Source organism: Myxine glutinosa, chromosome 7 (assembly GCF_964187855.1).
Source record: "Myxine glutinosa chromosome 7, kmMyxGlut1.1, whole genome shotgun sequence".
NCBI lineage: Eukaryota > Metazoa > Chordata > Myxini > Myxiniformes > Myxinidae > Myxine > Myxine glutinosa.
This window is the reverse complement of record NC_136267.1, coordinates 182,054,743-182,075,239: the sequence shown is the minus strand read 5'-3', so window position 1 is coordinate 182,075,239 and position 20,497 is coordinate 182,054,743. Positions and strand designations below refer to the sequence as shown.

Below are 20,497 nucleotides of genomic sequence, written 5' to 3'. Positions count from 1 at the left end.
TATTAACATTCTACCTGTTTTAGTGTAGAACCTTATCACATTTATCCATCTCAACTGCTCAAAAACCCATATTCCTCGGACAAAATGGGGGCAACAAAAGCCGCCATTTATAAACAAATAAAAAGAATGATAAGCATCATCATTTTGTATGCAGCCTGTGGCTGTTGGTTGTATCATTGCTGGGAATGCGGCTGTACTGCTGATGCAGAGCCCCCCCGTTCCCAGTAAGCTGGTACTCATTTTGCCAACCTCAAAAGGATGACAGGCCGAGTCAACCCAGGTGGCATTATTCGGTGGCGCGACGGGGGTTCGAACTGAAGACCCTAAGATCTTGAACAGGCCACCATGCCCGTTCCGCCAACCAGGCCTTTGATAATAAGACGCATAGATTTCGAATGCAGAATCTAACTTACAGAAGGACTCTCCAGATAAAAAGTTTTTAATCACATTGATCAAAGGCTCATGGAGGAACAAAATATACATCACATGCAGGACGGTTTACTCAGAAGGACAACACGAGTTTAGAATAAACAGAAGAGTACATGGGATTTGAACCTGCCTTCCCCACACAATCTGTTGGCTCAGATGGGAACACTCAACAGGCCAACCTTGAGTTTGAGACATCATCACAAACAAGTTAAAACAGGACAGAACAAGAAACAAATCGATTGATTAATGGTGAATTCATCACCTGCCCCATCCACAGAGCAATGGATGCTCAATTCCATTCATAAAACGAGTCGTTTGATAATGCGGAAGAACCCCGATATCTTTGGTCAATGTTTAGCATTGGGATTTTATTTATTTATTGTAATCACAACCCTTACCCTTATATTAAGCATCAGATTTGCCAAATCAACAGGAGGTTTTAATGTATGGGATCCTGATGTTCAAACATCGAGGAAACCCCATCGTCCATGGGATCCGACGAGGTGTTGTTTTTTGTATACTGAATCGAGGCTCGTGAAAGAGCTAACATTTATTTCACAAACAAATCAACCGGACAAACAAAATATACAAAAAGAGGGAGCGGAAGACAAGATGGGGAGAGAAGGGGAAGCACACAATGCTCAAATCCGGATCAATTCCTAACGAGACGTTACGGTAGTTTAAGCGTCGGTAAGATAAAGGGTCAAAGAGGAGGCAGAGAGATGTTAAAGTGAAACAAAGGGAATGTCGTTACTGGGAATGCTTACATTCCACGACGGTTTAAAAATAAATAAATATTCACACCAAAACAAAGGGAAACAAAGCAAACGTGGAAGAGTTCAAATATGCACAATAAGCACGGAAAAAGATTCGTAAAATTGCTTTATTGTCGCTGAAAATGCATTTGTCTCCCAAACCAGGTGAGTCTCCCCCAAACAAACGACGACATCGCCAAGCAACCCACAATCGGAGCGTTTCAAGAGGGATATCGTTTGCCGAGCTCATCTTTTAGCATCGCCGTCAGCTTGTTTATAAGTCGCACTTCAAGGCCTCCATTTTAATCCTTTTCCCATCAGACTCTAAAATTTCCAAAAACCGTGGTCGTTCAACCAACCACAAACCACAACAAACCAACAATGCATCAGCTGGTTCTCCCTCACGCTCTTCCAATCAGATTTCTTCAGTCTTTAGGTTTTTCCTTCCACAGAGCTACAGACTCCAAATCACTGCTCTCTATCCGTAGGACTTCCTTCTTCTTCTTCTTCCTGAACGATGGGTGGGCCCCCGCTCAGTGCCGGCTTCCCCCTCAGCGTCTTCTGAAGCACGTGCGCGTCGGCCGGCTCAATGCGTTTGTAGTATTGTGCTTTCGTCTCGATCACCTCAAAGCCAAACTTGTGGTAGAAGCGCATTGCAGACTCGTTGCTCACTTGCACGTGCCTGGGGTGAAATAAGTCTGTATTAAGAAAATAGAATCACGCATATTCGCAACAGAGTGCAATAGTCTTACCCTCGGAAAGTCTAACAATGGCATAATCGGGCTTGGATCTGCTGAGTGGACGATCAGCTGTCCCCCTGTCATATAACCAGAACCACAGCTCCGATTGGACGATTGTGAGGGACATGTATACATACACCAGACAGACAAACGCTGTTCCAGACAGCAATGCGTTATGGGCTACGCCATAAAAATATGGCTGCCAAACCACGTGACGGATGACGTCATCATTTTTTTTTTCTCTTGACAAATTTATCCTTAAATCATGCTGAAGAAATTTCATACTGATCGGATCAAGCGTTCCGCTTGTCAATTTATGACGTCATAATGAAAGCACCAATGTTATTCCTTATTCAGAGTACTTTACAAAGAGCCACCTTTAAATTTTTTCCATAGAGCGTTTTGGAGATAGAAGTGAAAAGTTCCTAGGTTTTTCCAAGATGGCGCCCGTACCACGTGACCTATGACATCATAATTATCATAAAAATAATTCTACAGGAGGAGGCACTCCGATGATGAAGGATCTGTCAATCGGCAACAGTTGCAGAGAAAACAAATTTTAAAGGGAATAAACCTGAAAAATGCCGGCGGAATACATATACATACATACATACATACATACATACATACATACATACATTGGACGGACAGACAAACGCTGTTGGGGAAAATAAGAAAACAGCAGTCTAAGTATGTTGAATCATGGTACCTGCAACGCTGCATCTGAATTTGACAGGCTCAGAAATGGTGTGCGATTACAATTTTCAAAAATATTTGGGGATACCAAGTCGATGCTCGTGTAAAAGCTAACACATAAAACATATAATAAAGGGAGCGGGGGATGAGAGGGGGGCAAGAGAGGGAAGGCCAACAACAGTAAAGAACAGGGACATTGGGAGATCTGTGGAAGGGAGAGGGATGGGGCGGGGTACCCGGAATAAACAAAATGGACACTACAAGGACTTTAACAAAATAAACCGGAATTTGAAGGAGGTGGATTTAGAGTGGATTAATGGGGGTAGACAAGATCAAGGTTTTGGATGGGAATGAACAGCTGTTTTGGAGACCTGGAGGGAGCAGTGGGATTGAAGACAGTGTGGGAGTTTGTTCCAGAGGCGGGAAAAAAGAGGATGAAAAAGCGAAGGGGAGCAGAGAGTCTTGATTTTGGCAGTTTCACCAGAAGAGTGATCTGTTGCTGGCAGATGTTGTGTGTCCTGAAGGAATATTTGGGGGACAGAGCAGAGACAGAGCCTGGGGAGCAAGGCCAGAGAGGAGTCGGTAGAAGACAGAGAGACCATCTACCTGCCGGCCGTCAGAATCAGCTTCATCGCGGGAGATTCCAATGACTGAAAGCTTTGGTTTCTCCAGCGTAAAGCCGAGCTAGGTGTGAGGTAGGAGCACCAGCCCAGGGGGGAGAGCAGTACTCCATCAAGCTGCAGATGAAAGCTTTATATGTGGTGAGAAGCTCAGGTGCGCAAAGGAAGGACTTCGCACGACGGAGGATACCCAGAGGGGAGACTGGGTTTGGAGGCCAGCTTGGAAATGTGGTATCCCCAAGAAAGATCATGGCAGATAGAGAGACTCAAAATATTGAGCGACAGAACTTCTTGGGGAGGATTGTTGAGAAAGTGGATGGGAGGGTTGTCCAGACGGTCTTTTCGGAGAGACATAGTAAGAGTGTGAGATTTGTCAGGATTGAAAGACATGTTCCACTCGTTTGACCAGTCTGTGATTTTGTCCAGGTCTGCAGAGAGTGAGGAGGCTGCAGACTGCCAATCTGAGGGATGAGGTATGGAGCGGCAGAGAGTGGAGTCATCAGCAAAAAGACAGAGGATTTTCCAGAGAGTCAGAGAAATCATTAATGAAGATTAGAAAAAGCACAGGGCCCAGAACACAACCTTGGGGAACTTCAGCCTGAACAGGAGCGGGAGATGACAGAAACCCATTGAAGGCCACACGTTGACTACGACCAGAGAGGAAGTCCACCAGCCATGCATGGAGATTTCCATGGATACCATAGGAGGAGAGTTTGGTGAGCAGAGCTGGGTGCCAGACCGTATCGAAGGCACGTGATATGTCAAGGGAGACAGATCTGATTTCCTGTTTGGCATTGAAGACCTCCATCCATTGTTGAGACAGCAGAAGCAGCATATCCAGAGTAGAATGACCTGGTCTGAATCGAAATTGATGATCAGAGATTTGGCCATTGGAGAAGAGGAAGGATTTAATATCAGAAGCGATGATGTATTGCATGACCTTGCTGATGATTGGGAGCAGGCTGATTGGTCTGTAGTTACAAGGATCTGTTTTTGCACCTTGTTGTGCAAAGCGGTGGGAGGAGACCTAAATGGACATGTGGGAAGGAGTATGGATGGTTTTGAGGAAGTTCATGGGGGTTACAGATATGGTGTGAGAAATGAAGGTGAAAGGATTTTGGAGTTTGCTGATGGAGCTGATTTGTTATACTCAGTTCCAGAAAGAGGATAATAAGCTTGTTACATACACGTCAGGTGGGTCGACGACAACCGTTGACTACCTGATGGTGCGTAGGCGAGATAGGGGGCACCTCTGGGACACAAAGGTGATCCCGGGGGAGGAGGCCGTTTCACAGCACCACTTGGTTGTTTGCGACATAAGGGTGAAAGGTGCGAGGAGAGCTCGGCGGTTGAAGTACCAACCGAGAATGAAGGTGTGGAGGTTGAAAGAGGTGACAGTAAGGGAGGCATTAAAAGAGAGGCTGAGTAGGGTAGAGGATGATGTGGTTGAGCTTGAAAGTGGTTGGATGTCAATGAAAGCTAGTCTGTTGGGAGCCGTTGGTGAGGTATGTGGATGGACAAAAGGACCACCGAGGCACTCGGAAACATGGTGGTGGGATGATGAAGTTGGAAAGATGATTGACGAGAAGAGGAAGAAGTTCAAGGAGTGGCAGAAGGCGAAGGGTACGGGAGCAGAAACAGCAGAGCATGAAAGTTATAAGCCAGCCAGGAAGGCTGCAAAGAAAGAGGTAGCAAAGGCGCAGGAGGCATGTAGGAAAATGTTCGGAGAACGTTTGGATTCGGAAGAGGGTCAGAGAGCGGTATTCAGGATTGCAAAGCAGAGAGCGAAAGAGAGGTGTGATGTGATGGGAGTGAGTTGCTTGAAGGATGAAGTGGGACAAATCGTTGTCGACACAGATGGAATTAAAGGAAGATGGAAAAGATATATGGAAATGCTGTTGAATACAGAGAATGAATGGGATGGCAACATAGAGAGTAACCCAGTTTTAGGACCGGCAGAGAAGATAACTGAGAAGGAAGTTGAGGAAGCGATAAAAGCAATGAAGAGTGGAAAAGCGGGAGGGCCGACGGGAGTTGTGGGAGATATGTTGAAGGCAGCAGGAAGTTGGGGTGTGAAGAGAATGACAGAGATCTGTAATCTGGTGGTGAAAGAAGGCCGCATTCCAGTGGATTGGGAACTGAGTACCCTCGTCCCTCTATACAAGGGGAAAGGTGACCCTTTGGAGTGTGGCTCGTACCGAGCGATAAAGTTATTGGAGCATGGAATGAAGGTATTGGAAAGGGTGTTGGAGAGGAGGATAAGGAAGAAAGTGAAGATCGACGAAATGCAGTTTGGATTTATGTCAGGAAGAGGAACGACAGACGCGCTTTTTATTGTAAGGCAGTTGCAGGAGAAGTACATGGAGAAGAGGAAGAAGTTGTTTCTTGGGTTTGTTGATCTGGAGAAAGCATTCGATAGGGTTCCACGCAAAGTATTGACATGGGCATTGAGGAAGTTAAGAGTGGAGGAATGGTTGATCAGAGTCGTGATGGCAATGTGCAAAAGAGCGCGCACAGTTGTTAGGACAAAGGACGGGAACAGTGGTGAGTTTGAGGTGAAGGTGGGAGTGCATCAGGGGTCGGTACTAAGTCCACTACTATTTGTAGCTGTGATGGAGGTGCTGGCTCAGAACGTAAAGGAGGGTTTACCGTGGGAGTTGTTGTATGCAGATGATCTGGTGTTGATTGCGGAAAGTATGGATGGACTGAAGGAAAAGATGAACAAGTGGAAGGAATGTATGGAGACAAAAGGTCTGAAGGTGAATATCGGAAAGGCGAAGGTGATGGCAAGTGGTAAAGCATGTGGTGAGGTGGAAAGAACTGGGAAGTGGCCCTGTGCTGTGTGCAGGAAGGGTGTCGGAGTGAACTCCATTCATTGTACAATGTGCGCTGAGTGGGTTCATTAAAAATGTAGTGGTCTGAGAGGGTCATTAACCAGTGTGGCAGCTACATTGATATGTCAGGTGTGCACAGAGGGAGCTGCAGATGGAAGAAATGTTGAGTTGGATCTTGGAGACGGCGTGAAGCTGGAAGGTGTGAAAACATTTTGCTACCTCGGAGACATGCTGAATGGAGAAGGTGGATCAGACTCGGCAACGGTTGCTGAAGTGAGATGTGCATGAAAGAAGTTTCGGGAACTGAGTGGTGTGCTGATGATGAGGGGAGTGTCGTTGAAGCTGAAGGGAAAGGTGTATGCTGCATGTGTGAGAAGTGTTACGATTTATGGGAGCGAGACATGGGTAATGAACGTAGAGCAGCAACGAAGGCTGGAAAGGGTGGAAATGCGAATGGTTCGGTGGATGTGCGGAGTATCGTTGAGAGAGAGGAAGACAAATGATGAATTGCGAAAGATGATGGGAATAGAGCCTGTGATTGATGCTGTGAAGAGGAACAGGTTGAGATGGTTTGGTCATGTGTTGAGGAAGGATGAAAGTGACTGGTTGAGAAGAGTGATGGAAATGAATGTAGAAGGAAGTAGAGGACGGGGAAGACCGAGAAAGACTTGGCTAAAGATGGTGGAAGAAGAAATGCGGGCAAAGGGGTTAACAAGGAGAGATGCAGAAAATAGGGCAAAATGGAGAAGATCGTCATGGGGACCGCAAGGCTAACCCCCGCTCTAGTCGGGAAAATGGCCTTTAAAATGCATGTTGTTGTTGTTGTGTTGTTGTTGTGTAAAGCGGTAATTTTGGTGATTTCCAAGCAGGTGGCAGATGACCTTGAAGAAATAAGAGGGTGAAGAGAACAGAGAGAGGGTGAGATAGAGTGGTAGAGCAGGATTTTGGGACCCGTGGGCTGATGACATCTGGTCCAGTTGCAGAGTCAGAGTCGAGGTTTCACAGAAACTTCTCAACCTTGTCGGGAGAGAAGGACACAGAGTCCAGTGGCATCTGGATACGACTGGGTATGGTGGGTACAGAGAGAGATAGGTTTGGGACACAATATTTTGAGGCAAACACAGAATTTATGCATTCAGCTTTGTCACGTGCGGTGTCAGCTGTGTAGCTGTTTGAGGTAAGGGAGGGGATGGAGGGGGAACAAACACCAGAAACAGATTTGACCAGACGCCACCAGGATGAGGCTCAGGTCTATCATACTGAATGAGGGAGTAACCAGGGAGAGATACTGAGGAGTCAGGGACGTCTTGATGGAGGAAAGTTTCTGTTAAGCAGATCAAGCCTGGTTTGTGAGAGACAACCTGTATGGAGAGATCAGTCAGGCTTGAGTGAAGTCCGAGGATGTTTGAGGTCCATACAATTAAGGAAGGAGGGGGGGGGGGGCATCAGGTACGAGAGGGGAGGGGTGGGAGAGGGTAGGATGAGGGGGAAGAGGAGGAGGTAGGAAGAGAAGTTGACTGTGTCGGAGCTTGCAGAAGAGAGGGCAGGATGAGAACAAAATGCTCGGTGGTGATGGGATGAGGCACAGTGAGGAGGAATATGAAAGGGGGGTGGGGGGGGGGGGTGGCTGAGAGAAGTAGAAGATTGGAAGAGGTGGAGGAATGAGTTGGAAGAGAGAGGAAGGGGAGAGGAGCAGCTTTGTGGAGGAGGGGTGAGGGGGGAGTTTTGAAAGTTGTGGACAAGTAATGAAAATCGAGCATCCAAAACAAAATGGGGTTCTTGAGATTTTCAAGTCAGAGATATGTTTTAAAACATTAAAGGAGGAGTGGAATAAAGGTGAGTTTAGAGATTGGAGAAAAGAAGAACTGTCAGAGATTGAATTTTTTCAATCGGAATAATTGAAAAAGCAATGTGAAGACAGCCTTTTGAAAAAGAAGAGCGAGTTGTAATAGAGAGTATGCAACACAGGAGAAGGAAGTTTAAACATTTTAAAACAAAACTATGAACACTTTGAGTACCAGTTCACTGGTAATTCCCTGTTTGTCGTTAAAGGCGGCAAAAAGGGTTGGCGTCAGGAAGGGCATCCGGCCGTAAAACATTGCTTCAAAAAGGGGACCAAAAACAACAACAACCACGGTTCCCGAAAAAGGCCAACCCCTGCTTGCGGGGAAAAATGGCCTCTAAAGGTGGTTTTTTTTTTGGTTTTTTTTATGAACACTGTCTGGGTATTCACTGAAATGAGGCCAGGAATGCTCAGGGGGGCGATGATTGCAGAGCAGGTTCAGAAGAAAGGACGGTGGATGTAAAGGTGTATATAGGCACTTTGTTAGTACAGGAAGAGCGACTCCTTATTGTTTTCTTTATTATTATAATTTTAATTTTATTTTGTGAAAGTTAGGTAAAAGCAGGTGAGTAAAAGAGAAAGGTTGAAAGATCGTGAGAGAGTATGGTGAATACCTCACAAACAAAATGGGGATAGAAAGGTGAAATCGGCTGGAAAAGATGGCGCTGGAGGAAAGAGAATGGGAGGGGCCAGACAACACGTGCTCGCGTTGGGGTGTGAGGTGAGGCAGAATTTATTTTTTGTATTTAAGACATTAAACATGGGGTATAAAGTTCGGAGGAAGTAAGGGGTGAAAATAAAAGGTAACACAGAGAAAAGATGATCATGGACACACAACGACTAAAGAGGGAACTGAATAGGCCTCAAAAAACACGGCACGAAAATTCCGACTAATACTCACAAATATGCACGAATTTTAAAACAAAATCGAACAAGAAGCACACAGTAAACTCATAAACAGGGAAATAAACAGGAGAAAAATCAACAAAAACAATCAGGAAAGGTTGGAGAGCAAGAAAGAAAGAAACTCGATAATGCATCTGCCCTCCCTGTTCGAGAGGACACAATAAAACAGCAAATAAAGTAATTATTTTCAGAAACAAAAAATAAAATCATTCATTCATGAGAACTTGGAGCAAAGCAAGACTCACAAGAATATGTTGTCAAAAGTGCCATCTTTGTGACAGATATTGAGTACATGGTTCAACATCTTGGTACCTGTGGAGGTAAGAGTTAGAATCGGAGTTAGGAAGGCAAAATAAATTAGAGGATTATAATTAGTAAAGCAACGGGACGAGCACCACGGCTGGATGCGGTAATCTTTATCCTGATGAAGCAGGAGTTACACGAAAGGAAGGTATGCACACTCGCTCGAAGCCATCTAGCCTGGGTTCAAATCATGACCCAAGTATAAACTGTTATCCTGGTGTTTCACACGCAGGTGATTAATCAACGTTTGCATCATATATGCCAGATTTTCTCCGTGCTCCGCTCCTCACTCTCCCACCACCCTCCTCGCACCCCTCACTCCGAGTGTGCAATATAGCGACATGTGGTGAGGAGTGGCTCTCCAACCCTTTGTCTGTCTGTCTGTCTCTTGCTTTGTGTGTCTTTGTGTGCTTCTGTTTGTCTCTCTCTTTTTCTTTTTTTTGTATACAACATCGAGGTTCATGCAAGAACTAACATTAATCACAAAAATGCAAACGGACACATAAAACATATAATAAAGGGAGCGGGAGACAAGATGGGGAGAGAGAGGGAAGAACACAAGCACAACAACGGTAGAGAACAGGGACATTGGGAGATCTGTGGGAGGGAGAGGGCTTGGGGGGGGGGGGGGAGAGGGCTTGGGGGGAGGGGCGGGCAGTGGTAGGGAGGAGGCGGGGTGGGAGAGGTATAAAACACATGGACACTGCTCTGACTTCCAGTAATAAAGTCGGTATTTCAAAAAGGTGGGTTTGGGGTGTTTTAACGGGGGTAGAAAAAAAAATCAAGGTTTTGGATGGGGGAAAATAAGAGATAGTGGTGAACAGCTGTTTTAAAGACCTGGAGGGAGGAGTGTGATTGAAGAGAGTGGGGGAGTTTGTTCCAGAGGCGGGAGAAAAGAGGAATGAAAGAGTGAAGGTGAGCAGAGAGTCTTGATTTTGGCAGTTTGCTGGCAGAAGGGGGTTGTTGGCAGATCTTCTGCGTCCTGCAGGAATATTTGGGGTACAGAGCACAGACAGAGCTGGGGGAACTAGGCCGGAGAGGAGTCGGTAGAAGACAGACAGACCACCTACCTGCCTGCGGTGAGAGAGAGACAGGCCCTCAGAATCGGCTTCATCATGGGAGATTCCAATGATTCTGAAAGCTTTGGGTTCAACAGCGTGAAGCCGAGCTAGGTGTGAGGCAGGAGCACCAGCCCAGAGGGGAGAACAGTATTCCATTGAGCTGCGGATGAAAGCCTTGTATGTGGTAAGGAGCTCAGGTGTGCCAAGGAAGGACTTCGCACGACGGAGGATGCCCAGTCGGCGACTGGCTTTGGAGGCCAGATTGGAAATGTGTTTTTTTTTGTTTTGTTTTTTTGCATACAAGATCGAGGCTCGTGAAAGAGCTAACATTAATCACACAGAAAGACAAACCAACACATAAAACATGGGGAGCGGTAGACAAGATAGAGCGAGAGGGGGAGGAACACAAACACAACATCTGAGAGCAGGGACATCGAGAGATCAGTGGGAGGGAAAGGGCTTTGGGGGGGGAGAGGCATGGGAAGGGGGGGGGGTGGGAGAGGTATAAAACATATGGACACTGCCAGGACTTCCAGGAAAGAAGGTGGAATTTCAAACAAGGTGGATCTGGGGTGAATTAGTGGGGGTAGAAAAGATCAAGGTTTTGGATGGGGAAAGATAAGAGATGGTGGTGAACAGCTGTTTTAAAGACCTGGAGGGAGGAGTGGGATTGAAGGGAGTGAGGGAGTTTGTTCCAGAGGCGGGAGAAAAGAGGAATGAAGGAGTGAAGATGAGCAGAGAGCCGGGATTTCGGCAGTTTAACCATAAGAGGGTTGCTGGCAGATCTTGTGCGACCTGTAGGAATATTTGGGGGACAAAGCACAGAGAGCTGGGGGAGCAAGGCCGGAGAGGAGTCGGTGGAAGACAGAAAGACCACCAACCTGCCTGTGGTGAGTGAGTGAAAGGCCTTCGGAGTTAGCTTCATCACGGGAGATTGCAATGATTCTGAAAGCTTTGGTTTCAACAGCGTGAAGCCGAGCTAGGTGTGAGGCAGGAGCACCGGCCCATAGTGGAGAACAGTATTCCATTGAGCTGCGGATGAAAGCCTTGTATGTGGTGAGGAGCTCAGGTGTGCCGAGGAAGGACTTCGCACGACGGAGGATGTTTGTCGGCGCCTGGCTTTGGAGGCCAGCTTGGAAATGTGGTTTTCCCAGGAAAGATCATGGCAGATAGTGAGACCCAAAAGCTTGAGTGACAGAACTTTTTCAAGAGGATTGTTGAGAAGTAGATGGGAGGGTTGTCTAGACGGTCTTTTTGGAGAGACAAAGTGAGAGTGTGAGATTTGTCAGGATTGAAAGACATGTTCCACTTGTTTGAGCAGTTTGTGATTTTATCCAAGTCTGCTGAGGGTGAGGACTGAGGAGGCTGCAGACTGCCGATCTGAGGGTTGAGATATGGAGCCGCAGAGAGTGGAGTCATTGGCAAAAATATAGAGGATTTTCCAGAGTGAGAGAGATCCTACCCACCCTCAGAGAGTCCAAAGGGAAGGAGTGGGAGACACGCACGCATACACAGGTCACGCCACTACTATTCTAGATCCTCCCTCGCTTCCACGGTTACAAACTTTTTTTTGTATTTCCACAAAAGACATTACTTGTTCATTTGTATCCATCTGCTACTGCCAAGTGATGATAGCGTAGAAGGGCCAGTACAATGTACATCTTCCTCTTCCTCGGACTCTATCCGTATCACTTTTTAAAACGTATGAACTGCTTCTCGCACTCCAAGGCACTGCAGCACCTTCGAAAAGTCCTCTTGACCCCAAGGTGGCGCACTTAAAAAGCGAGTTTGAGGCATGACCAAACCAAACATCAAAATAAATACCGTTTGTTGGATTTTTTCCCCTCTCTCTTTTAAAGATCCCTGGTGTTGGGCTAGCGGCTAGGGTGCCAGCTTGGGATCCTAGGATCCTGGGTTCGAATCCCGGTCGATCGCTGAATTAACGCCAGGGGGGTTGACTCAGCCTGTCATCCTTCCGAGGTCGGCAAATTGAGTACCAGTTCACTGGTAATTCCCTGCTTGTCGTTAAAGGCGGCAAAAAGGGTTGGCGTCAGGAAGGGCATCCGGCCGTAAAACATTGCTTCAAAAAGGGGACCGAAAAACAACAACAACCACAGTTCCCGAAAAAGGCCAACCCCTGCTTGCGGGGAAAAATGGCCTCTAAAGGTGGTTTTTTCTCTTTTAAAGAAAGCTTTTGTGAAAGGTCTCCCAGAAGTCGATATGTGAATAAACACAGATTACAGTGAGCGGCATAAAATCTCAAAGATAAATGCAGTTGAAAACATAAAAAGCTTAAATTCCACACTTTTGGCCGAATACCCGAAGAGGACGTACCAATACCGAGGCGTCGATATCGCGCCAGACAACCCAGCGTCATGATGTAGAGGCGTTTCTGTCCGTCTGCCATGTCGACCCGGCAGCACACAGCCCCAACCACGATGTCGTTGAAGTATGCTGCAATGTCAACCGCCAGTGATTAATGGTCACCGCTGCAATGTCTTGGTAATAAATGCACAGCAGAAAAACCTCTTACACAAGACGAACCCACAATGGCTTCACCCGCAACCCGACATACTCGTTGACCATAACCTCAACATTCATCTGCCATATTCTGCTCTGCTTACTTCCAGGTCTTCCTCTTCAAGTTAAGAGGGAGCCTATAGTTGGTAAAACGCTTGGGGAAATACTGGATGATTCTCAAAATGGAGATTCTCAAATCAAATTTCATGTGCACTGGGCTCTCCACAGATCATTGCACGTGATTTTATTCACCATTTGGAGCCAGAAAGAGATTCTCAGCAATGTTTATCCAAAGCAGTTGCGATTGACTTTTTGTACACAAAAACAAAGCAAAACCAAATCGGCACTCTTCGACGTCGCAATGTCAACCGATATATCACCCACATTATTACTCATTATACATACTTGTACCAAGTTAGACTTGGATCCCTTCAGCCATTCTTAAGTTAATGTGGAAACGAAATTATTTTTTACTTAACATGATCTTTGACCTCTTGACCCCAAAATCTCAGCATGTTTACATCATGATACAAACTTGTACCAAGTTTGATTGAAATCCCTTCAGCTGTTATAAAGTTATCACATTTTACCTGACATGACCTGTGACCTGTGACCTCTTGATGCCATAATCCAATCGGTTCATCTTTGCATCATATATACTTATTCCAAGTTTGTGAAAAATCCCATCACTGGTTCACTACTTAGTCTACTTGCCGAGCCTATAGAGCCCTCTTGTGAACCCGGAAATGTTGAGTACCCCAACGTTTTAAGTTAGAAATCTACAGTATGGGTCCCCAGCACTTAGAAACTGCCGGATGCTAACTTGCATATGTTGGGCCATTAGCAAAATTAGCATTAATAGCATTAACCCTATCAAACATAGGCCTGGGACACTGAAATTTCTGTTTCGCTCTATTGCTCCACTTTTATTCACAGGTATTAGAGGTAACAAAGGCAAGTACCATACCAAACTAGAATAATATGACTATGGGTAAATAATATCCTCAAAATTAAAACACAAGTATACCCAAAATTATCAGAGCGGAAAAATATGTGCACGAGTTACACAACATAAAACTTCCATCAAGAAAGAGCGTCTTGCACTTCTACTACTCTGCACTGTTATAAAGCATATCCTCATCATAAAACTCATCCTCATCGTCTTCATCTTCTTCTCCTGACTCTACATTCTTGTCATATTGCTCTCCTTGCTGTGAGTGTGTTGCAACATGTACTATCAGAGCCTTTGCAGAAGCAGTAGCTGGTACAGGCCAGGCCTGCAGCTGCACTTTGCTGTTAAACAGGGCTTTAACCCAGCTTTGCAGCTACAGCTGATCATTTCCAACACGGCAGGAGGAGCAACGGGGCTTGAGTCCAGGATGGGCATGATGACTTCCTCTCCCTTCTCGCCTCCGTTCTTATTCCATCCAAACTCTGTTATGTCCACAGCTGGTGGGTCAGGGCAGTCTGCTGCTTTCCAAAGCAGCACCTGTAGATGGACACGCCGTCCATGGAGGAGAGCGTTGCGCTCTGTAGGAGGCAGTGTCTTCAGTGCTGGGGGGGTTTTGCGCTTTCGGTAGATGTCATATCTGGCGACGTTCAGAGATGCCGACTCCCTCTCGTTGTACAGAGCCAGGAAGAAACCACTGACTGCCTCTGTAATCTGTAAATCAGTAGCTCCCTCCTCTCCGATGAAGTGAAGCAAGAAGAGTGAAGGTCAATGCGAAGATCATATGTGACCTTGAGGCGTTGTTTGCTCGGCTGCTGGTGGTGGGGAGCAAGAGAAGAATGGAGCTCTCTGCCCTCTTTGACTACGAGCTCGGCCCGGTCCCTGCATCCATCATCGATGAGTATGGATGCCTCAGGAAGGGTAACAGGTCTGTGATCGTCCAGCGTCTTGGAATCCTTGCCCCCCAATCCCCACCCACCACATGTTGTACTCGTTGATGCATCGCAGCTCATATACCACGTGGTGTGGCCATCGTCAGGCACTGTGGCTGACCTCGCAGCCAGCATGGGGCGCCGGCTTAATCGCTACATCACCGAAACATTTGTCATCTTTGACCGGTATGAGCAAGTCTCTGCCAAAGACCACGAGAGGCAGAGAAGAGCTGGGGAGAGCTCAACAGAGTACCGACTCTCACTGACGACCCCTCTACCTAACCGCGACAAAGTGATGAAGAACAAGACAAACAAACGGAGACTGGGTGAGCTCCTGTGCACACACAGCATCGGAGATCACATCAAGATGGTCAGCAAATCAGACAGTATTGTCACTCATGACGAGGCTGACGTCTCCCTCATCTCATACATGTTGGATGCAGCCAGTCGCGGAGCTGAAACTGTCCGCATTCTCAGCGACGACCTGATGTTTTCGTACTCATGGTCTATTGGTGCTGGAAGGTGGGTATCACATGTAACCTGCAGATGAGGAGATGGGATGGCACTATTCTCAACATCAATTTGACAGTAGAGAATCTCGGTGAGCAGTGTCGCTCTATCCTGGCTATGCATGCTCTCTCCGGATGTGACACCACCTCCTATCCCGCGGGGAAAGGGAAGGTGTCCGCACTCAAGGCCATGAGAGTAGTACCTGGTGACCTGCTTCACTTCATCGGAGAGGAGGGAGCTACTGATTTACAGATTACAGAGGCAGTGAGTGGTTTCTTCCTGGCTCTGTACGACGAGAGGGAGTCGGCATCTCTGAACGTCGCCAGATGTGACATCTACCGAAAGCGCAAAACCCCCCCAAGCACTGAAGACACTGCCTCCTGCAGAGCGCAACGCTCTCCTCCATGGACGGCGTGCCCATCTACAGGTGCTGCTTTGGAAAGCAGCAGACTGCCCTGACCCACCAGCTGTGGACATAACAGAGTTTGGATGGAATAAGAACAGAGGCGAGAAGGGAGAGGAAGTCATCATGCCCATCCTGGATGCAAGCCCCGTTGCTCCTCCTGCCGTGTTGGAAATGATCAGCTGTAGCTGCAAAGCTGGGTTAAAGCCCTGTTTAACAGCAAAGTGCAGCTGCGTAGCTGCAGGCCTGGCCTGTACCAGCTACTGCTTCTGCAAAGGCTCTGATAGTACATGTTGCAACACACTCACACACTCACAGCAAGAAGAGCAATATGACAAGAATGTAGAGTCAGGAGAAGAAGATGAAGACGATGAGGATGAGTTTTATGATGAGGATATGCTTTATAACAGTGCAGAGTAGTAGAAGTGCAAGACGCTCTTTCTTGATGGAAGTTTTATGTTGTGTAACTCGTGCACATATTTTTCCGCTCTGATAATTTTGGGTATACTTGTGTTTTAATTTTGAGGATATTATTTACCCATAGTCATATTATTCTAGTTTGGTATGGTACTTGCCTTTGTTACCTCTAATACCTGTGAATAAAAGTGGAGCAATAGAGCGAAACAGAAATTTCAGTGTCCCAGGCCTATGTTTGACAGGGTTAATGCTAATTTTGCTAATTGCCCAACATATGCAAGTTAGCATCCGGCAGTTTCTAAGTGCTGGGGACCCATACTGTACATTTCTAACTTAAAACTTTGGGGCACTCAACATTTCCGGGTTCACATTGCTGGCAAGTAGACTAACTCGGCCCTGTAATATAATTTTTACTCAACATGACCTTTGACCTTGTCAACTGAAAAACGAATCTGTTCATGTTTACATCATTATAAATACCAGTACCAAGTTTGACATACAGTGCATTCATAAAGTATTCAGACCCCTTTACTTTTTTCACATTTTGTTATGTTGCAGCCTTGGAGAAGATTGTCATGGGGACCGCAAGGCTAACCCCCGCTCTTGCAGGGAAAATGGCCTTAAAATGCATGTTGTGTTGTTGTGTTGTTATGTTGCAGCCTTATGCTGAAATCGTTTAAATTCATTTTTCCCTCACCAATCTAGACTCAATGCCCCATAACGACAAAGAGAAAACAGGATTTTAGAAAGTTTTGCAAATTTATTAAAAAGAAAAAACTGAAATATCACATTGACGTAAGTATTCATACCCTTTGCTATGACACTTGAAATTTAGCTCAGGTGCCTCCCATTTCTCTTGATCATCTTTGAGATGTTTCCACACCTTGGTTGGAGTCCACCTGTGGTAAATTCAATTGATTGGACATGATTTGGAAAGGCACACACCTGTCTATATAAGGTCTCACAGCTGACAATGCATATCGGAGCAAAAACCAAGCCATGAGGTCGAAGGAACTGCCGGCAGAGCTCAAAGACAGCATTGTGTCGAGGCACAGATCTGGGGAAGCCTACAAAAAAATCTCTGTGGCATTGAAGGTTCCCAAGAGCACAGTGGCCTCCATAATTCTTAAATGGAAGAAGTTTGGAACAACCAGGACTCTTCCTAGAGCTGGCCGCCCGGCCAAACTGAGCAATCGGGGAAGAAGGGCCTTGGTAAGAGAGGTCACCAAGAACCCGATGGTCACTCTGGCTGAGCTCCAGAGATCCTGTGTGGAGATGGGAGAAACTTCCAGAAGGACAACCATCACTGCAACACTCCACCGATCTGGGATTTATGGCAGAGTGGCCAGACGGAAGCCTCTTCTCAGTGAAAGACACATGAAAGCCCGCCTGGAGTTTGCAAAAAAAACACCTAAAGGACTCTCCGACTGTGAGAAACAAGATTCTGTGGTCTGATGAAACCAAGATTGAACTGTATGGCTTCCGTCTGGCCACTCTGCCATAAATCCCAGATCGGTGGAGTGTTGCAGTGATGGTTGTCCTTCTGGAAGTTTCTCCCATCTCCACACAGGATCTCTGGAGCTCAGCCAGAGTGACCATCGGGTTCTTGGTGACCTCTCTTACCAAGGCCCTTCTCCCCCGATTGCTCAGTTTGGCCGGGCGGCCAGCTCTAGGAAGAGTCCTGGTTGTTCCAAACTTCTTCGATATAAGAATTATGGAGGCCACTGTGCTCTCGGGAACCTTCAATGCAGCAGAGATTTTTTGTAGGCTTCCCCAGATCTGTGCCTCGACACAATGCTGTCTCTGAGCTCTGCAGGCAGTTCCTTCGACCTCATGGCTTGGTTTTTGCTCCGATATGCATTGTCAACGGTGAGACCTTATATAGACATGTGTGTGCCTTTCCAAATCATGTCCAATCAATTGAATTTACCACAGGTGGACTCCAACCAAGGTGTGGAAACATCTCAAAGATGATCAAGAGAAATGGGAGGCACCTGAGCTAAATTTCAAGTGTCATAGCAAAGGGTATGAATACTTATGTCAATGTGATATTTCAGTTTTTTCTTTTTAATAAATTTGCAAAACTTTCTAAAATCCTGTTTTCTCTTTGTCATTTTGGGGTATTGAGTGCAGATTGATGAGGGAAAAAATGAATTTAAACCATTTCAGCATAAGGCTGCAACATAACAAAATGTGAAAAAAGTGAAAGGGTCTGAATACTTTCTGAATGCACTGCAGATCCCTTCAGCCGGTCTCAAGTTATCACGGGAATGAAATAATAACTTGACATGACCTCTAACCTCTGACCTCTTAACCCAAAATCTAACCGGTTCATCTTTGCGTCATAATACATAATACCAAGTTTGGTGAAAATTCCATGACTGGTTCACAAGTTAGCTCGGTAATAGAATTTTACCTAACAGGTCATCTGACAATTGACCTTTGACCTCTTGCCTTAAAATCTAACCAGTTCATCTTTGTATCATAATACATACTTGTACCAGGTTTGGTCACAATCCCATCGCTGGTTCACAAGTTATCGCGGTAACAAGATTTTTACCTAACATGACCTCTGACCTTTAACCTTGTGACCCCAAAATCTAAGCAGTTCATCTTTACCATATCATACATACCTGCACCAACTTCGACTTAGATCCCTTCAGCCGTTCTCAAGTTATCACGGTGAAGAAAACCCATCACGGACGGATAATCCCAAAACATAATTCCTCCGGCGACATTGTCGGCTGAGGCATAAAAAATGTATTTTGTGAAGGTAACTTCATTTTCTTTTTCAATCTGTCCCTCCCCTCGGTCATTCCGTTACAAAGACGCACCGAGCCTTGCTAGTTCTCCGACCTCCAGGACATCGTTGTAGAACTTGTCGTTGTACGAAACTGGGAAGATGACCTGGTTGAGCCTTTTGAGCTGTTTGATGTTGTGCGGCGTAACCTCCCCGAGCTCCACGTGGAACCTACAGAGATAGAGTGTGTCCGAGACACACACACCGACAAAAGCACAAGAACGATGTGTATCAAAACAAGTCATGGTTCAGCTTCAATCACACCGGATCACAGGAAAGGCAAAAGAAAAGGAGCATTTCGGTTTTTACAAACGCATGGATTCTCGAGCGGACGGAGCAAGACAAAACTCGACAAAGTTATTCCATTTTTGATGCTTATTATTTGAATTGCAAAGCCAACACCGAGTGATGAGATCAACTGAATTGGAGATAAAAGTTGTAATCACCATAACTCCAATAACAAAAGGACCGCAGGTCGTGAAGCTCACCTGGATCAGGAGCAACAGTCACTCAAACAAGAAGACCCTGATTTTTTTATGATGTGAACAAACTTTGGTATATCATGGGTGATGCAGGTCGTCGTCAAATTTCTTCGAGTAGGTGTAGTTTCGGAGAGCAAATGTTTTATTTATTTATTGGGGGGGGGGGGGGGGGGAGGGAGGGGCGGAGGGTGACTGACGGATGACGCACCATCCCATAAGTTCGTCGGAAGTGCATTCCAGGTGAACTAATAGATATGAAGCGATCAATAAAATATTTTTCACATCATGCCTTTCATAGCTCCTGGATGTGGTCATTTGCATCATTTACTTTTCTGTGCACATTACAAAGGTCAAGGGGAAAAAAAAAATTGAACTCCAACCTACATTGTTAATCAAATTGGTAAGAAATAGCAAAAAACCAACAACAACAACAACAACACAATGCCCCAACACCGTTTGATAAATAATTAAATAGCAAGTCCCTGTCCAAAAAAACTGTTTGGCAAACTCTCCGATCCACATCCTGGACACACTTAAATAAGTTCAGTCACTGGAAATCCTCGGTCTCACTATCAGCCATGATCTTTCTTGGCCATTTCAACGTTGACGTCCAAAGCCAGCCCCCGACTGGGCATCCTCCGTCGTACAAAGTCCTTCCTTGGTACACCTCAACTCCTATCCACCCACAGGGCCTTCATCTGCACCTTCATGCAGAACTGCCCTCCCACCTGGGCTGGATCCCCCCCCCCACCCCTCCCACCTGGGCCTTACACCTCGCTCAGCTTGACGCTGTGGGAACCAAGGCTTTCAAGATCGTTGGAATCTCCCACGATGAAGCCGAGTCAATGGGCCGTTCACTTCGCCATCGCAGACAGGTCGGTGGGCAATCTGTCTTCTCCTTTTCCTTTCTGGTATTGCGTCCTCTGCTTTCTCCGTGCTGCCCCCTACCACCGCCCCCCCCCCCCCCAGGTTTCTACAGGGAGCACCTACACAGCCAGTGATTTTCTGTTTCGAAAAAAACCTAAATTCCATTTCATGGTAAGCAATACAAAAAATTATTTATGCACTTTCATTGAAAAACAAAAAACAATTTTCCAAGTCTCGGCACCTGAAACACCGTTTTCATTCCCTAAGTATTCTATTTTGCAACCAGGGTGACACAGAAACCTGGGCAAAATTAAATAATATGATTATAAAAGGCAGGTGGGAAAAACGTGGAAACTGGATCAATGGGACATGGCACTTTAAACTAAATTGATCTTCAGATGAAAGAAAGAAAAAAAGAAAAAGAAAACAA

At 46.0% G+C, this 20,497-nt stretch overlaps 1 protein-coding gene across 1 annotated transcript; it reads right to left on the bottom strand.

Annotated features, from left to right (window-relative positions):
- Positions 1-1,293: 1,293 nt before the first annotated feature.
- Positions 1,294-18,978, bottom strand: NAA50 (N-alpha-acetyltransferase 50, NatE catalytic subunit). Its single transcript, XM_078782593.1, has 4 exons — positions 18,753-18,978; positions 12,522-12,641; positions 9,069-9,135; positions 1,294-1,866 (listed from the first exon to the last, which is right to left on the bottom strand). The coding sequence occupies exons 1-4, from the start codon at positions 18,961-18,963 to the stop codon at positions 1,653-1,655; spliced, it is 612 nt and encodes a 203-aa protein (XP_078638719.1). The 5' UTR covers positions 18,964-18,978; the 3' UTR covers positions 1,294-1,652.
- Between the last annotated feature and the right edge of the window lie 1,519 nt (positions 18,979-20,497).

Coding starts and splice junctions, on each gene's coding strand:
- NAA50 (XM_078782593.1), bottom strand. CDS start 18,963: ATGACTTGTTTTGATACACATCGTTCTTGTGCTTTTGTCGGTGTGTGT. Junction 12,642..18,752: donor CGGAGAACTAGCAAGGCTCG/GTGCGTCTTTGT, acceptor TTGACATTGCAG/CATACTTCAACGACATCGTG. Junction 9,136..12,521: donor ATATCGACGCCTCGGTATTG/GTACGTCCTCTT, acceptor TTACCTCCACAG/GTACCAAGATGTTGAACCAT.